This window comes from Amborella trichopoda, chromosome 2, assembly GCF_054954075.1.
Source record: "Amborella trichopoda isolate Santa Cruz 75 chromosome 2, AtrichopodaSantaCruz75HAP2 v2.0, whole genome shotgun sequence".
NCBI classification, from domain to species: Eukaryota; Viridiplantae; Streptophyta; class Magnoliopsida; order Amborellales; family Amborellaceae; genus Amborella; species Amborella trichopoda.
The window spans coordinates 3,686,549-3,704,834 of record NC_142337.1 but is presented as its reverse complement, the minus strand read 5'-3'; the positions used below and the strand labels follow the sequence as shown (position 1 = coordinate 3,704,834).

Below are 18,286 nucleotides of genomic sequence, written 5' to 3'. Positions count from 1 at the left end.
CCAAAAAAATAAAATAAAAGTTCTCTACTCAATTTTAATAGCTCTAAAAGACTATTTCAGGGTGTAAATTTTCTATCTGATTATGAATCTACGATATTATTTCTATGTTCTCAATGACAGGATTCTGGTTTCTAGCGTGGTGTTCTGTTGAGAAAAATTCTTACTTCTTCCCCCTCATCACCCTCCTTGGCTTGCTAATATTGAGATCCTAGGGCCCTCTGATCTACTCAACAAATTCTCTCTCGCTCTTTCTCTTTTTGCAATTTTTTCTTTCTTTCTTTCTTTTGTTAGGTCATGTGGAATGTACATTTAAAATTTTAAAATTTACTACCAATTTAAAATTTTGGATTCGATATGTGACTTTAGGATCCAGGATAGATATTGAAGGACCTATCATGTATGATATTTGTTTTGGGAAGTCAACCTGGGTATTTATCCTACATTTTTGACCCTGTAGGCGACAGAAAGCTTTATCAAAATATCAATGCTGAAACATTTTGTAGATAAACGGCACGAGTGATTAAGCCAAGGAGAGTTGGTGACTAGAGATCATTTGGTGTTTGTCTGGGGCTGAGAAATAATTGATTTCTGGGATGTATCTTTAGAAGTGTTCCACACTACAAGAAACACATCAGTGTGGAACTGCTCCTAAACTAATGTAGAAATACGTAGTATAACTCAAAAAAAAAAAAAAAAGAATCCTTCATAGGGATGGTATAGCTTCTACATGATGTGGACAAGCACCCTTCAATAGTTCATAACATGTGTGATTAGTCAATGTTCCATGAATGTGGTATCATGCACTTGTTCATATGGGTCTGTAAATGGGCTTCTGTATCCATCCTAAGAAAAACCTGAATCGATTTACTGTAGAACCCCTACCTCCTATTCACAGAAACCACTTCTAGGATGTGTCAGTCAAATTGTTTCAAAATGCATAAAAACTTGAATTGTCATTTTAGAAACCATGCCAATGAATGTTTCGAGCGCAACAGTCTTCCAGGTTAGAATCCATTCCCTACCTACGTCAAAAACAAAAGACAGCCTAGTTCTGGTATATATGGGTTAAAGAATGTGATCTGACTGTCATGCATCATAGACTGTCCTGTCTTGGTCATTTATTGCCACTATTCTTTCTTTTTCAGTTTTTTAATATTCATTATTGAATTGTTCAAATTTGAGCTTGTATTGACATTTCCTTTATACCATCAGTATAGGTGCTCTTGTATTGTTCTGAACATGCTAGAAATGACTAGGATTGTATATTTAGGGTGGAGTGATGATAATGGAAATTTCTTACCGTCATGCTTTGCCCCACAGGTCGCCATTGACATCTATCCTTTTAGTGTCTATGCTCAACTATTTTTCACATTGTTCATGGTGCCTGCCTGTTTTTTCCTCTCTCACAAGGTGGTAATTAGTTTAGGTAATGTACACAATTCATTTGATTTTAACTTCTGCTTTTGTGGTGAAAGCCTTATCTCATTGATACTAAAGTACTGCTGGAGTTTTTTGCTACACTTATGTTGTCCATGCCCAACTTTTTTCACATTGTTTATTGTGCCTGCTTGTTTTTTTCTCCCTGTAAAAGTGGTAATTATTTTAGGTAATGTGCACAGCTCACTTGATTTTGGTCATTTCATATATATATATATATATATATATATATATATATATATATATATATATATATATATATATATATATTATCACTTGCACTACAGCTCTTTGCAGCTAATAAACATAATACTTTGTCCAATCCACCTACTCTTATGGGTTCTCATAGCAATTCTTCCCTCAATGAAAAACGCCCACTAGAAATAATACCAATAGAAGGTGAAATTTCGCCTTTGGCCACCCTTTCACCTTCCATTTCACCCATTCATCAAATAACCTATCCAGAAGCTAATACATCCACTCCAGCCTATACTCCTACTTAATCTAGGCCGACCCAAAGACCTAATATTCCTCGATTTGCATTCATTAAAAGAGCATATCTCATGGACATTACAATAGAAGACCATCATACAAATGTGGACCCAATCAAACTTGCTCCTTTATACCTCATAAACCATTTGAATCCTACTAATGGAGTAAAAACCCGTGAATACTATGAGGCCATTCTTATGGAAACAGGGTCCATCTCTGTTGTCCATTACTACCAACAAAATACAAGAGTAATTGCATACTCCAAAATGCAAATCAAGAAGTTGCTTTCTTATGAGGAGTGGGGTTGCAATCCCACTCAGGGCAAAAAACTAAACAATACTGATTTTTCGTATAAATATTATAAATATACCGAATACGTAGAAGCCTGACATAAAGTATTTTACTATCAAAACCCAAATAATTCCCATAGCTGGTATATTCAATTTAGGTTACCAATTTTCGAACGATTCCCAAGCTGGTTTAAAAATTGGTTTTAGTATGGGGATCAACTACTACGATTTTACCTCCTGCTTTTCAAAAACCGCAAGAACAGTTTGCTCTCTTCAATAACATTGATATCAATACAGACCCTCACCTTTACTTTGTTGCACTATACCAACTCCCATGGATTATGAAATGGGAATATTCAATCTCTGTCAATAATACAGCCGACCATACTTATATTCCACGTCTTGGAAAACCATTTCAATCAAATGGTGGGATATCTTCAATATGGATCCCACAACCATAGTGCCAAAAAGAATTCCTCCACAAAAACCTATATACAATCCCAATCCAACAGGATATAATACTGCCAATACCTCTTTTGATTTTCCCACATACTTGAGAAACATGCTGCAAGCAAACCCAAATGCCACCAAAGAAATTCTTGAACAACAAATGAAAGAGATTTTTGCAGAAGCCGGAAGAAAGCCAGTCTCCTCAGAAGAGACCGTACAATCATCACCAGCCCGTACCAATAAATATTTCCCACTTGAAGAAACTGATCCCGAAGAAGAAGAAGAGGATGATTCAGAAGAATGCAGCTAAAGACCTTGACCCGATACGAGACTCACTACCATACGAAAAAGACCCTGATAAGACCACTCACATAAGACAAAGCCACCGAGATAAAGACAACAGAGTCACTATTCCCAGATGTTGTTACTGTTCCCACCGACAGATAAAAACAAACGAGTTATTGTTCCCAGATACTATTTTGTCCATTTCCTCCGACAACGACAAAAGCACCTTTTGCTTTTCTTTTTTATTTTTGTTTTTTCCTTCCGACAAAGACGGAAGAATCTTTTTTTTTCCTCTTTTCACTTTTGTCGTTTCTCTTTACGTCCACTCCTCGTTCTTTAAGTCTTGTCTCTCCCCTTTACGTCCACTCAGGACTTACCTTAGTCGCGAAGCGTTCTCCTTCTTTCGACTATAAATATAGCCTCCTGTCTTTAAAACCTCAAGGTCACTCGGAACCTCTCTCTCTTTCTGCTCTCTTCAGCTCTCAAGCTTTTTCTCTCTGCTCTCTTCAGCTCTAAGCTCTCTCTACTCTTCTATTATGAGCTTTTAACTCTAAGCTCTCTCCCACTCTTGCTCTTTCCTCACCACTCATCTTTACGCTCCATCTACTGGTTCTCAAACATCATAGTTGCTGTTCCGACCTTACAGCCCATGCTTTCCAGGTCTTTGCCTTAATTCTTACTCCATTAAGACCCAGGTTCTATCTTCTCCTTTCTTCTTATATTTCCAATGTGTGCAATTGCAATATTTCTTCACTTCCTTCATACTATCCTCAGCACTGGAAACTGTTTTCCAGTTACTGTATTTGCTCATTATAAGTGTGTTTTGTGTTTTTATTCTGTTTACCTTCTGTATAAAAGTGTGTTTTTATTCTGCATAAATGTCTGTATAAAAGTTGTTTCCATTTGCTGTTTGAATATCTGTATAAACGTCGAAACTGTAAACTGTGTATACAGTCCAAGTTATTAATATGATGGTTTAATTATTATGCAATTGAAATTTGTATTTAGCATAAAAATAGGAAATTACAACCACACGCAGTGGTTAGTCATAGATATATCTGTCATTCCATTTATCTGTATACTCCTTTTCTGTTTAAATTATTATCGTATATTACAAGAAATAGTAAAGTACAATAGCCTCTTATTCACATACCTACTTTAAAATCATCCAAAAGATTTCAAAAGATTTCACTGTAGATCCTGGCCCCATTTGGTATCAGAGCCAAACAGTGGAACTGTTTAAGAGTCTAAGTTACAGTATTACTGTAGAAACCTAACTAAATTTACATCTAAGAAAGTTGGTCCGAGAGTTAAGGCAAGAGACGAAAGAAGTCTAGGCAAAGTACCAGCCAAGGCCAGGAAGAGCCGCTTAGGGGAACACGCTGGACCCTTGGTCGTCTAGATTGTCATTATCCGCAACCTACAGATGGCAAATTTAATTAGGAATCTTAAAAGTGACACAGTAACTAAACCTCAAACCTTAAGAGTTAAGAATAAGGAAGAAATAGTCATAAATGATATTGAACATCATATACAAAACTGGAATATTCCTAAAGTCCCTATCAAAGATATTTATCAAAAAGGAACATTTAAATTCAAACTTGGATATGCTATTAAAACAGTTGAGGAAAGTCTTTCAGTGACACAAAACCAGGAAGATTTCCAACTGTTATCTAGAAAAATAATTGAAAAACATAAAGAAAATAATTATAAGTATTTACACATTGGATTAATATAAATAGCCATAAAACCTTTGACACGTTTAGGGTTAAACAACTCAGCGCTCGTATGCCTAAGAGATACGCGGCACAATAAGTTTTCGGACTCACTACTAGGCATGGTTGAATCCAGCTTTTGTAGTGGACCCATTTATTTCAACTGTTTTCCAAATTTTTCTGTTTCTTTAATAGATCCGAATATTTTAGATATCTTAACAATAAACCTTAAGACCCATGGATTCAATATGACTCATGGATCTCAAAATCTAGGTATAGTATATCGAATATATTACAAAGTTATGAATACCTTTTGTCCAAATATTATGATGCAAACCGATAAGAAGGATCAAACTATTTTATTCCAAACAAATATAGACAAATCTAATGCTATTATTCCTAAAACCATTACATGGTCCGATATTAGTCTACCTCAAACATGGTCTATTCAAAATGAAAACCAACCAAGAGAAATTCCGAAGAATAATATTCCCAGCCAAATAATAGAATATCAAGATGGAAATATTGAAATAAAATTTCAAAATAATAAATCACAAGATGATTTAGAACTCAATAGAAAAAGAATTAAAAAACCTTTAGTTCATGCGAAAAAATCTTGTCATACAACCCTAGAAGTTATAATCCTTCCTTCTCTATCAATACCTACTACATCTTCAGACTTACAACTACAAGGAGTAAAACGAACAGCTGATCATGTAGTAATACCCACTTATACATCTGAACCTGATATAGCAGACTTTCACATACTCACATTACAAATCGAAGAAGATGAAAACCTGAAAGAATATATCGAATATCTCTCATATAAAAAACAAAGAAAAGTAGATATTGAATATATAAAACAAGACTGTCTCGCACCAGAAAACAAGAAAATAAGAGAATATATATATATATATATATATGAAATGACCAAAATCAAGTGAGCTGTGCAAAATCAAGTGAGCTGTGCACATTACCGATATATATATATATATATATATATATATATATATATATATATATATATATATATATATATAGAAAGAGGAGTTCCTCGCCTTGTTATCAATTATAAACCTCTTAATAAAGTCTTAAGATGGATCAGATATCCTATCCCCAATAAAAAAGATTTATTAGACAGAGTTGCTCAGGCTTGTATCTTTTCTAAATTTGATATGAAGTCTGGATACTGGCAAATAGAAATTCAAGAACAAGATAAATATAAAACCGCATTTAATGTACCCTTTGGTTAATATGAATGGAATGTTATGCCTCAACTTCTCAAGTATACTTCTAAGGCCTGGAATCCAACCCAGAAAAACTATTCCATGGTTAAAAAAGAATTATTAGCAATTGTTCATTGTGTTACAAAATTTCAAAGTGACATTCTCAACCAACAATTTTTTATACGAACTGACTGCAAAGCAGCTAAAGATATCTTGCAAAAAGATGTTCAAAATTTGGTCTCCAAACAAATATTTGCTCGCTGGCAGGCTATACTGTTCGCCTTTGATTTTCAAATGGAACACCTTCCCGGGTCTTCAAATTCTCTTCCCGACTTTTTAACTCGTGAATTTTTGCAGGGGGGCAACACTGAGACCCTCTTTGCTCCCTTCTCTGCTTCTCTCCCCTTTGCTTTTCTTTCTCTCTCTCTCAAGCCTCAGAGTGCTTCTCTCTCAAGTCTCAGAGTGCTTCTCTCTCTACTTCTCTCCACTTTATCTCTCTCTCAAGAGCTTCAGAATACTGCATCAGAAATCAGTGCTATCCTGACCTTCATAGCTCCATACATCTTAAGTCACTTACCAGGTTTTATCCTTCACCTTTCTGTTTCTATAAACATCATGTGTGACTGCAATATAAACTCTCTCCCTTCGTATTGTCCACAGCACTGGAAACTCTTTTCCAGTTACTGTATCTGTACTCAGTAAGTCTTCCCAGATTTCTTAGTCTCTACTTTATTTGCTTTTCAAATCTCTAGTTTAATTGCACTAGTTTGTTTACCCGCTTATTTCTCTGTAACAGTTTGCTTGTTTATTCTCTGTAACAGTTTGTTTTAGCTTGTTGACACAGTGTTTGTAATACAGTGTTTGTAATATCAATACAGTTGTTTTATTATGCAATTTAAAATATTATTCAGTGTAAAAATTGGAGATTTTAAATATGCTCAATGGTTTGTTATTGATATATCTATAATCTCCATTTTCTGCATAATCCTTTTTATTTTAAATTATTATAAAATCCTGCAAGAACTTATGAAATATAATAGTCTCATATTTACATATTTACTCTAGATTTACTCTAGATCCATAATCACTACCTTATACTCTAAAAAATTCTATAAATAGGATCGGACTGTAGATCCTGGGTTTTTTGGTATCAGAGTTTTTTTGGTATCAGAGCCATACAGTGAACTGTTCAAATAGTGGAACTGTGCAAACAGTTAAACTGGAACAAACAGTAATACTGTTCTTAAACAGCAAAGTGTAAGAAAGAGATAAAAGTTACATCTTTACTGAAGAAACCAAAGTAAATTTACATCCAAGAAAGTTGGTCCGAGAGTTAAGGCAAGAGACGAAAGAAGTCTATTGCAAAGTACCCGCCAAGGCCAGGAGAGCCGCTTAGGGGAAAACGTTGGACCCTTGATCGTCCAGATTGTCATTATCCGCAACAACCGGATGGCAAATTTAATTGGGAATCTTACTGGTAAAAATGCAACTTCATCTCAAACACTTAGAGTGAAAAATAAGGAACAGATTATAATAAATGACATTGATGATCATATTCAGAATTGGAATATTCCAAAGGTACCAATAACAGACATTTATCATAAAGGATCATTCAAATTCAAGATGGGTTATGCCATCAAGACAGTAGAAGAAAGTTTATCTGTTACGCAGAATCAAGAAAACTTTCAACTACTCTCGAAAAAAGTTATTGAAAAACATAAAGAAAATCAGTATAAATATTTACACATTGGCCTTATTCAAATAGCCGTGAAACCTTTAACCCGACTTGGGTTAAACACTTCAGTGCTTGTATGCCTAAGAGATACAAGACACTATAACTTCACAGATTCACTACTTGGCATGGTTGAATCCAGCCTCTGTAGTGGACCAATATATTTTAACTGTTTTTCAAATTTTTCAGTTTCTTTAACTGACCCAAATATCCTAGATATACTATCAATAAATCTGAAAACCCATGGATTCCATATGGTACTTGGTTCCCAGAATTTAACTATAGTATACAAAATATATTATAAAGTAATGAATACCCTTTGTCCTAAGATTATGAGAATGGATAAAAAAGATCAAACAATATTATTCTAAACAAATATGGAAAAATCCCATACTATTGTACCTAAAACAATAAAATGGTCAGATATTGTGTTACCACAGTCTTGGGCATTCCAACATACAAATCAACCCCAAGAAGTACCAAGTCATAATATTCCAAATCAAATAATTGAACATCCAGATGGAAATATTGAAAGAAAATTCCAACAAATACAGGATGACATAAATGTCAACAGGAAAAGAAATAAAAAACCAATAATACCAAGTAGAAAATCTTGTTCTACTACTCCTGATGTCATTATACTTCCTCCTCCTTCCCAATCTTCTTCTTCTCAAACTATACCCTATTCAGATTTACAATTCCAAGGAATACGACGAACAGCTGATCATGTTGTTCTACCTACCTATACTCCTGAACCCAGTATAGAAGATTTCCAACTATTAACATTACAAATTGAAGAAAATATAGACAATAATTGTAGCTATACTGATGAACAAATAGCAACCTATTTAGCAACTTATGATCATTATACTGATGAAGAAATGGCAGCTTGTTTAGCAGCCAAATTCGAAAGGAGAGCAGAAAGGAAGAAGAAGAAAATCATAATCAATTCTATTAAACAAGATTATATTTCGGATGAAAATAAACAAATTAGAGAATGGTATCTTTCAAAAGTACCATTAAAAATAAGAAACTTATTACAAGCAAAATATAATAAATTTCTCAAAAAAGAAAGAGAACCAAAAGGATATTTTATATGGTTAAAAGAAAAATATCAAGATAAACTTCATATTCCTTCATTTGAAACTATTCAAACTTTGGAAGAAAGAACCTATATCAGTACAGATGGTACTACAACTGCTAGTACACATCCTCCTGAAAAAAGTATAATACTAAAAGGAGTCACTCCATCTACTAAAGGAGAACCACCTCAATCTTTATGTGATATTATTGCTACTCCATATAAAGTCTTACCTAAAGAACTTGGTAAGAAACAAGAATTGATACCTCATATTGTAGAACAAAACAACTATACAAATTTGTATATGCAATCATTAGGAAAACAGGCAGAAAGAATAGTGTTTAAAGAAAAACTAATTCCTTCTCCTCCTAAAGAAGTTTTGTTCAAACCACCTACAGAATTAAATAAAAATAAATTCCATATTGGAGACAATAATAAATCCCTCATGGATTAATTAATAGCAAAATTATCTCAACTAGATATTAAAAGAATACCATCCCCCAAGATTACTATTTCTACACCAACGATACCTAGTCTTATACCTGAATCTTCAGATAAAGGCAAAGCTAAAATCCCAGAGCATGAGACAATGATGCTCCAAGAAGAACCAATAATTGAAGATACTATCCAAAATCAAGAGAATGCATTTATGGATACCACTTCTATTACTCTACCTGATAATGTGAATAGAATAGCCTATGGGAAAAATTGGAAACCAATTACTGCCCTTCCATATCATAAAAGACCTACACCCGTAGACATCCAACTTGAAGAGGATGCTATACAACAAGTAGTATCATATTCAGGAAGATCAATAGTCAACTGGACAATAGATGGTCTATCGGAATTAAAAATTTTAGATGTCATGAGACATATGACCATGTTTTGCCTTTGCAAATAAAATGGCAGGCAACCCAGATCAAGAAGTTGCAAAAGCAATAGTCAATGGATTCACTGGCTGGTTAAGAGGATGGTGGGATTTTTATGTAGATGATGAAACAAAAAATAGGATCCTCACTAATACTAGACAATGGACCGCCAGAAATGAACAAAATCAAGAAATAATCTATACGGAAAGTGATGCCGTAAATACTTTGATATATACCATTACACTTCACTTTGTAGGCAGTAGTACAGCACTGTTAGCAGCAAGATCGGAAGATCTGCTCTCCAATCTCCGCTGTCCTACATTATTTCATTATAAATGGTATAAAGATGTATTTTTCTCACGATTATTATTACGAGAAGACTGTCAGCTAGACTACTGGAAAGAGAAATTCATAGCCGGTTTACCATATTTATTTGCTGAAAAAGTCAAGGAAAGACTTAGGAAAAAACATAATGGAATCATTATATATTCATCTTATACACTTGGAGAACTCACCGCAGGAATATGTGCTGAAGGCTTAGCCCTATGCACAGATATGAAACTCAAAAGACAATTGGATAAACAACAAACAACCAAGAGGAAAGAACTTGGTGACTTTTGCGAACAATTTGGATATTATCTTGATAGGAAACAAATGCCTGAAAAATTACATAAGAAAAAGAAAAAATATAAGAAAGACAAGTATAAATCCAAATTTAATAAATACTATAAAAAATATAAAAAGTCTAAAAGAAAACTTATCAATAAATTTTCTCCCAATACAAAAGGTAAGAGAAAACTACCAGTGTGTTATAAGTGTGGTAAAGTAGGACATTATAAACATCAATGTAAATTAAAAAAGAAAATCGAATCATTACATTTAGATGACACAGTCAAAACAAAATTATACAATATTATCAATTATGATTCTACATCTTCAGATACTTCTTCCAATTCTTATATAGAAAATATACATGATGACGATCTGTTATGGACAGACTCATCTGATTCTTCTACTTCAACAGATTCAGAATCATCGAATCCAATAAAAGATAATGATTGTAGCTGTCCCATACCTTCACATAATCTTCATACACTTATCTAAGAAGATAATTTCATCTTGGACATTATAGATAAAATCACATATCCAGATGAAAAAAGATCTGTCATTACTCAATTCATATCTATAACAAAAAATAAAGCAAAAACACCTCCCATCAATAAATCTCCTGATGAATACAATTTTGCTTCAATAATGAAGAGAGTAAGTGAACAACATACTTCTCAACAAAAAGAACCTTCAATATCTGATTTGAAACAAGAAATCAAAGATATTAAGAAAGAAGTATTTCAATTAAAAAATAGAATTAAAATTTTAGAATTACAACAAGCATCTCAACAAGATACAGATACAGATGAAATAGAATTTGATCAAATCATAATGGAAGAACTAGAAGAGATTCCAGAAACATCAGAAAAGAAACCTTATCTCGTAACTCTCTCTTCAGTTAATCTAATAGATAAAATACTAATTCAAAAATGGTTTGTCCAAGTCAAAATTATAGTTGCAAAAGATTATAGTTTTGAAACTTCAGCCTTAATAGACTCAGGCGCTGACCTGAATTGTATCAATGAAGGTCTAGTACCTTCAAAATATTTTGATAAGACTACTCAAATATTGAATACGGCAGATGGAAGTAGATTGTTTATAAATTATAAATTATCAAATGCTTCTGTTTGTAATAATGACAAATGTATTGATACACCTTTTATTATGGTTAAAGGATTAAGCCAAATAGTTATACTTGGAGTTCCATTCCTTACCCTTCTATATCCCTTGACAATAGATCAAACAGGAATATCTTCTAGTTATCAAAATGTACTAATACATTTTGACTTTATACATAAACCCAAATTACAATAAATAAACAATGTCAAAAGTCAATTATAAAATAAAGAAAAATTTCTTTGTACATTAAAACAAGAAATTAGATATAAATATATAGAAGAACAAATACAGGATCCTTTGATCCAACAAAAGATGCAATCAATACAAAAACAAATAGAAACCACTATATGTAGTGAACGTCCTAATGCTTTTTGGGAAAGAAAAAAGCATAGTAGAAGTCTACCCTATGAACAAGGTTTTGATGAAAAACAAATACCTACAAAAGCTAGACCAATACAAATGAATACTATCCTACTTGATATGTGCCGCAAAGAGATCGCAGATCTCCAACACAAAAAATTAATACGACCAAGCTCCTCACCTTGGAGCTGTGCAGCCTTTTATGTAAATAAAAATGCTGAAAAAGAAAGAGGAGTTCCTCGCCTTGTTATCAATTATAAACCTCTTAATAAAATCTTAAGATGGATCAGATATCCTATCCCCAATAAAAAAGATTTATTAGACAGAGTTGCTCAGGCTTGTATCTTTTCTAAATTTGATATGAAGTCTAGATACTGGCAAATACAAATTCAAGAACAAGATAAATATAAAACCGCATTTAATGTACCCTTTGGTCAATATGAATGGAATGTTATGCCTTTCGGTTTAAAAAATGCCCCATCAGAATTTCAAAAAATAATGAATGACTTTTTCAATTCCTATCATCATTTTATGATCGTCTATATAGATGATGTTTTGATTTTCTTTGAATCAATAGATCAACATATTAAACATATTAATACTTTTATTCACGCTGTCCAGAATGCTGGATTAGTTGTATCAGCTAAAAAGATTACTTTATTCAAAACCAATATTAGATTTCTAGGACACATGATCCACCATGGCACAATTATTCCCATTGATAGATCAATTCAATTTGCTGATAAATTTCCTGATCAAATACTAGATAAAAAAGAGCTTCAACGATTCTTAGGATGTTTAAATTATGTTAGTGATTTTTATCCTAACCTAGCTATCGATGCTAAACAATTACATGATAGACTCAAAAAGAATCCTCCACCATGGACACAAATCCATATTCATGCAGTCCAAATAATCAAACAAAAGGTAAAAACTCTTGTTTGCCTTTCCCTTCCTCATCCCACTGCCTTCAAAATTATAGAGTGTGATGCTTCAGATATAGGTTTGGGTGGTATTCTCAAATAAAGGATTGATACCCAGGAACAACTTCTCAGGTATACTTCTAAGGCCTGGAATCCAACCCAGAAAAATTATTCCATGGTTAAAAAAGAATTATTAGCAATTGTTCATTGCGTTACAAAATTCAAAGTGACATTCTCAACCAACAATTTTTTATACGAACTGACTGCAAAGCAGCCAAAGATATCTTGCAAAAAGATGTTCAAAATTTGGTCTCCAAACAAATATTTGCTCGCTGGCAGGCTATACTGTCTGCCTTTGATTTTCAAATAGAACACCTTCCCAGGTCTTCAAATTCTCTTCCCGACTTTTTAACCCGTGAATTTTTGCAGGGGGGCAACATTGACGGCAACGACGAATCACCACTGTCCCTTGCATTACAGCTGTTTGAGGAGAATAAAAATATTACACTTTCACCTTCACCTACAATGGGTTCTCGTAGCACTTCTCGCCACGATAAACGCCCTATGACTAATATTATACCATTCGAAGGGGAACCCTCGCCTTTGGCAATCCGTTCACCTTCACAATCTCCTGTTCATCAAATTACCTATCCCGAAGCACATGCTTCAAATCCTATATATTCTCTAGCCCAATCCAAGTCTGCTTCAATACCTAATACGCCTCGATCAGCATATATTGAACGAGCCTATCTCATGGATATTACCATAGATGAACAACACATCCATACAGACCCGATTAAACTTGCACCATTATATTTGCTCAACCATTTAAACCCAACCAATGGTGTAAAAACCAGAGAATACTATGAGGCCATTTTAATGGAGACAGGGTCTATTTCTGTGGTTCACTATTATCAGCAGAACACTAGAGTAATTGCTTACTCTAAGGTTCAAATAAAAAAGCTACTTTCCTATGATGAGTGGGGTTGTAATCTCGCGCAAGGAAAGAAATTGCACAACCCAGATTTCTCTTATAAATATTATAAGTATGTCGAATATATTGAAGCCTGACATAAATTCTTTTACTATCAAAATCCAAATAACACACACAGCTGGTACCTCCAGTTCCTGCTACCTATATTCGAAAGATTCCCCACATGGTTTCAAAATTGGTTCTTAGTGTGGGGCTCAACATCTTTGGTTCTACCTCCTGCTTTCAAAAACGTGCAGGAACAATTTGTGGAATACAATAATAGTGATAACACAATTGACACTCACCTATACTTCATGGCATTATACCAGATCCCATGGATCATGAAATGGGACTATACCATCTCCCGATTACATTTATATTCCTAGACTGGAAAAAACCATCTCAGTGAAATGGTGGGACATATTCAAAATGGATCTCACCACCATTAAAATAAAAAGAATACCCCCACAAGTACCTAAATACCAGACAAGCCCAAATACAGCAAATACCTCTTTTGATTTTCCAACCTATTTACGAAACATGCTTCAAACCAATCCCAATGCCTCAAAAGAAATATTAGAGCAGCAAATGAAAGAAATATTTGCTGAAGCCAGCCGAAAACCAATTTCCTCTGACGAAACAGTCCAATCATCACCACTACATACCAACCAGTACCTACACCTCAGTGAAGTGGACCCAACAGAAGAGACAGATCCTGAAGAAGAGGATCCAGAAGAATTCAGTCAGAGACCTTGATATATAGTCCAAAAGAAGAATAGTCTCCACCGACAAATACGCCAACAGAGTAATAGTCTCCACCGACAAACACGCCAAAGAAAGAAGAATACGACAAAGGAAAAGAAACTGCACCGACAAAGATTGATCGTACTGCACCGATACTATGCCAGAAACGACAAAAGCATCGTCGACATAAAACGACAAAGAGACCACTGTGCAAGATGCCATTACTGCACCCATGTTTATAAAAGACAAAGCAAGCACTGTAGCCACTTGGCTTTTACTGTAGCCACTTACTTTTCTTTTTTGGTTTTATTCCCTTTTAGTCTTGTCTCTCCTTTTTCTTTTTGTTTGATTCCTTTTCGGTCTTATCTTTCTTGTCTGTTTCCTCCTTTTGCTTCCACCCGAAGCAACTTCTCTTATAAAAGGGGAGGCTCCCTTTCATTTGAGGCAGGGTCTGAACTCGCAGCCTCTTCTCTTGCTTCTCTCTGCTTCCCTCTCTGCTCCTTTCTCTGCTTCTCTCCCCTTTGCTTTTCTCTCTCTCTCTCTCAAGCCTCAGAGTGCTTCTCTTTCAAGTCTCAGAGTGCTTCTCTCTCTACTTCTCTCCACTTTATCTCTCTCTCAAGAGCTTCAGAATACTGCATCAGAAATCAGAGCTATCCTGACCTTCATAGCTCCATACATCTTAAGTCACTTACCAGGTTCTATCCTTCACCTTTCTGTTTCTATAAACATCATGTGTGACTGCAATATAAACTCTCTCCCTTCGTATTGTCCACAGCACTGGAAACTCTTTTCCAGTTACTGTATCTGTACTCAGTAAGTCTTCCCAGATTTCTTAGTCTCTACTTTGTTTGCTTTTCAAATCTTTAGTTTAATTGCACTAGTTTGTTTACCCGCTTATTTCTCTGTAACAGTTTGCTTGTTTATTCTCTGTAACAGTTTGTTTTAGCTTGTTTACACAGTGTTTGTAATACAATGTTTGTAATATCAATACAGTTGTTTTATTATGCAACTTAAAATATTATTCAGTGTAAAAATTGGAGATTTTAATTATGCTCAATGGTTTGTTATTGATATATCTATAATCCCCCTTTTCTGCATAATCCTTTTTATTTTAAATTATTATAAAATCCTGCAAGAACTTATGAAATATAATAGTCTCATATTTACATATTTGCTCTAGATTTACTCTAGATCCATAATCACTACCTTATACTCTAAAAAATTCTATAAATAGGATCGGACGGTAGATCCTGGGTTGGAGAACATAGGTATTGAAGCAGACTTGGATTGGATTGTAGCTGATACCAAAAAACCCAGGATCTATAGTCCGATCCTATTTATAGAATTTTTTAGAGTATAAGGTAGTGATTATGGATCTAGAGTAAATCTAGAGTAAATATGTAAATATGAGACTATTATATTTCATAAGTTCTTGCAGGATTTTATAATAATTTAAAATAAAAAGGATTATGCAGAAAAGGGGGATTATAGATATATCAATAACAAACCATTGAGCATAATTAAAATCTTCAATTTTTACACTGAATAATATTTTAAATTGCATAATAAAACAACTGTATTGATATTACAAACACTGTATTACAAACACTGTGTAAACAAGCTAAAACAAACTGTTACAGAGAAATAAGCGGGTAAACAAACTAGTGCAATTAAACTAGAGATTTGAAAAGCAAACAAAGTAGAGACTAAGAAATCTGGGAAGACTTACTGAGTACAGATACAGTAACTGGAAAGGAGTTTCCAGTGCTGTGGACAATACAAAGGGAGAGAGTTTATATTGCAGTCACACATGATGTTTATAGAAACAGAAAGGTAAAGGTTAGAACCTGGTACGTGACTTAAGATGTATGGAGCTATGAAGGTCAGGATAGCTCTGATTTCTGATGCAGTATTCTGAAGCTCTTGAGAGAGAGATAAGGTGGAGAGAAGCACTCTGAGACTTGAGAGAGAAGCACTCTGAGGCTTGAGAGAGAGAGAGAAGCAAAGGGGAGAGAAGCAGAGAAGGGAGCAGAGAGGGAAGCAGAGAGAAGCAAGAGCAGAGGCTGCGAGTTGAGACCCTACTTCAAATGAAAGGGAGCCTCCCCTTTTATAAGAGAAGTTGCTTCGGGTGGAAGCAAAAGGAGGAGGAAGCAGACAAGAAAGATAAGACCGAAAAGGAATCAAACAAAAAGAAAAAGGAGAGACAAGACTAAAAGGGAATAAAACCAAAAAAGAAAAGTAAGTGGCTACAGTAAAAGCCAAGTGGCTACAGTGCTTGCTTTGTCTTTTATGAACATGGGTGCAGTAATGGCATCTTGCACAGTGGTCTCTTTGTCGTTTTATGTCGGCGATGCTTTTGTCGTTTCTGGCATAGTATCGGTGCAGTACGATCAATCTTTGTCGGTGCAGATTCTTTTCCTTTGTCGTATTCTTCTTTCTTTGACGTATTTGTCGGTGGAGACTATTCCTCTGTTGGCGTATTTGTCGGTGGAGACTATTCTTCTTTTGGACTATATATCAAGGTCTCTGACTGAATTCTTCTGGATCCTCTTCTTCAGGATCTGTCTCTTCTGTTGGGTCCACTTCACTGAGGTGTAGGTACTGGTTGGTATGTAGTGGTGATGATTGGACTGTTTCGTCAGAGGAAATTGGTTTTCGGCTGGCTTCAGCAAATATTTCTTTCATTTGCTGTTCTAATTTTTCTTTTGAGGCATTGGGATTGGTTTGAAGCATGTTTCGTAAATAGGTTGGAAAATCAAAAGAGGTCTTTGATGTATTTGGGCTTGTCTGGTATTTAGGTACTTGTGGGGGTATTCTTTTTGGTTTAATGGTGGTGAGATCCATTTTGAATATGTCCCACCATTTTATTGAGATGGTTTTTCCCAGTCTAGGAATATAGGTGTAATCGGCTGTATTATTTACTGAGATGGTATAGTCCCATTTCATGATCCATGGGATCTGGTATAATGCCATGAAGTATAGGTGAGTGTCAATTGTGTTATCACTATTATTGTATTCCACAAATTGTTCCTGCACGTTTTTGAAAGCAGGAGGTAGAACCAAAGATGTTGAGCCCCACACTAAGAACCAATTTTGAAACCATGTGGGGAATCTTTCAAATATAGGTAGCCGGAACTGGAGGTACCAGCTGTGTGTGTTATTTGGATTTTGATAGTAAAAGAATTTATGCCAGGCTTCAATATATTCGGCATACTTATAATATTTATAAGAGAAATCTGGGTTGTGCAATTTCTTTCCTTGCGCGGGATTACAACCCCACTCATCATAGGAAAGTAGCTTTTTTATTTGAACCTTAGAGTAAGCAATTACTCTAGTGTTCTGCTGATAATAGTGAACCACAGAAATAGACCCTGTCTCCATTAAAATGGCCTCATAGTATTCTCTGGTTTTTACACCATTGGTTGGGTTTAAATGGTTGAGCAAATATAATGGTGCAAGTTTAATCGGGTCTGTATGGATGTGTTGTTCATCTATGGTAATATCCATGAGATAGGCTCGTTCAATATATGCGGATCGAGGCGTATTAGGTATTGAAGCAGACTTGGATTGGGCTGGAAAATATATAGGATTTGAAGCATGTGCTTCGGGATAGGTAATTTGATGAACAGGAGATTGTGAAGGTGAACGGATTGCCAAAGGCGAGGGTTCCCCTTCGAATGGTATAATATTAGTCATAGGGCGTTTATCGTGGCGAGAAGTGCTACGAGAACCCATTGTAGGTGAAGGTGAAAGTGTAATATTTTTATTCTCCTCAAACAGCTGTAATGCAAGGGACAGTGGTGATTCGTCGTTGGCGTCAGTGTCAATCAACAGCCCAGATTGAATCTAGGCCGATCTGACGGTCACAAACTCATTTCGTATTAGAATTTTTATTTTTTTCTACAAATCCAAATCACTTGAAATTTTAAGCGTTTATTCTTCTCATCAAGGCGCACTTAATAAACATATAAAAAAATAATT

General features: G+C 34.7%; 1 protein-coding gene across 7 annotated transcripts in view; it reads left to right on the top strand.

The window, feature by feature from the left end:
• The window catches only part of LOC18435896 (uncharacterized), a 56,738-nt gene that overhangs the window by 684 nt on the left and 37,768 nt on the right, over positions 1-18,286 (top strand). For 6 of the 7 annotated variants that reach the window (XR_016048873.1, XR_016048871.1, XR_016048872.1 and 3 more), the window contains exon 2: positions 1,321-1,426. The exons of the other annotated variant lie outside the window; for it this stretch is intronic. Coding sequence is in view for 2 of the 6 variants with exons in the window: in XM_020668228.2 (XP_020523887.1) it covers positions 1,321-1,426 (106 nt within the window). In the remaining 4 variants the exon portion in view is untranslated. The remainder of the gene's footprint in view (positions 1-1,320; positions 1,427-18,286) is intronic. 7 annotated transcript variants of the gene reach the window in all.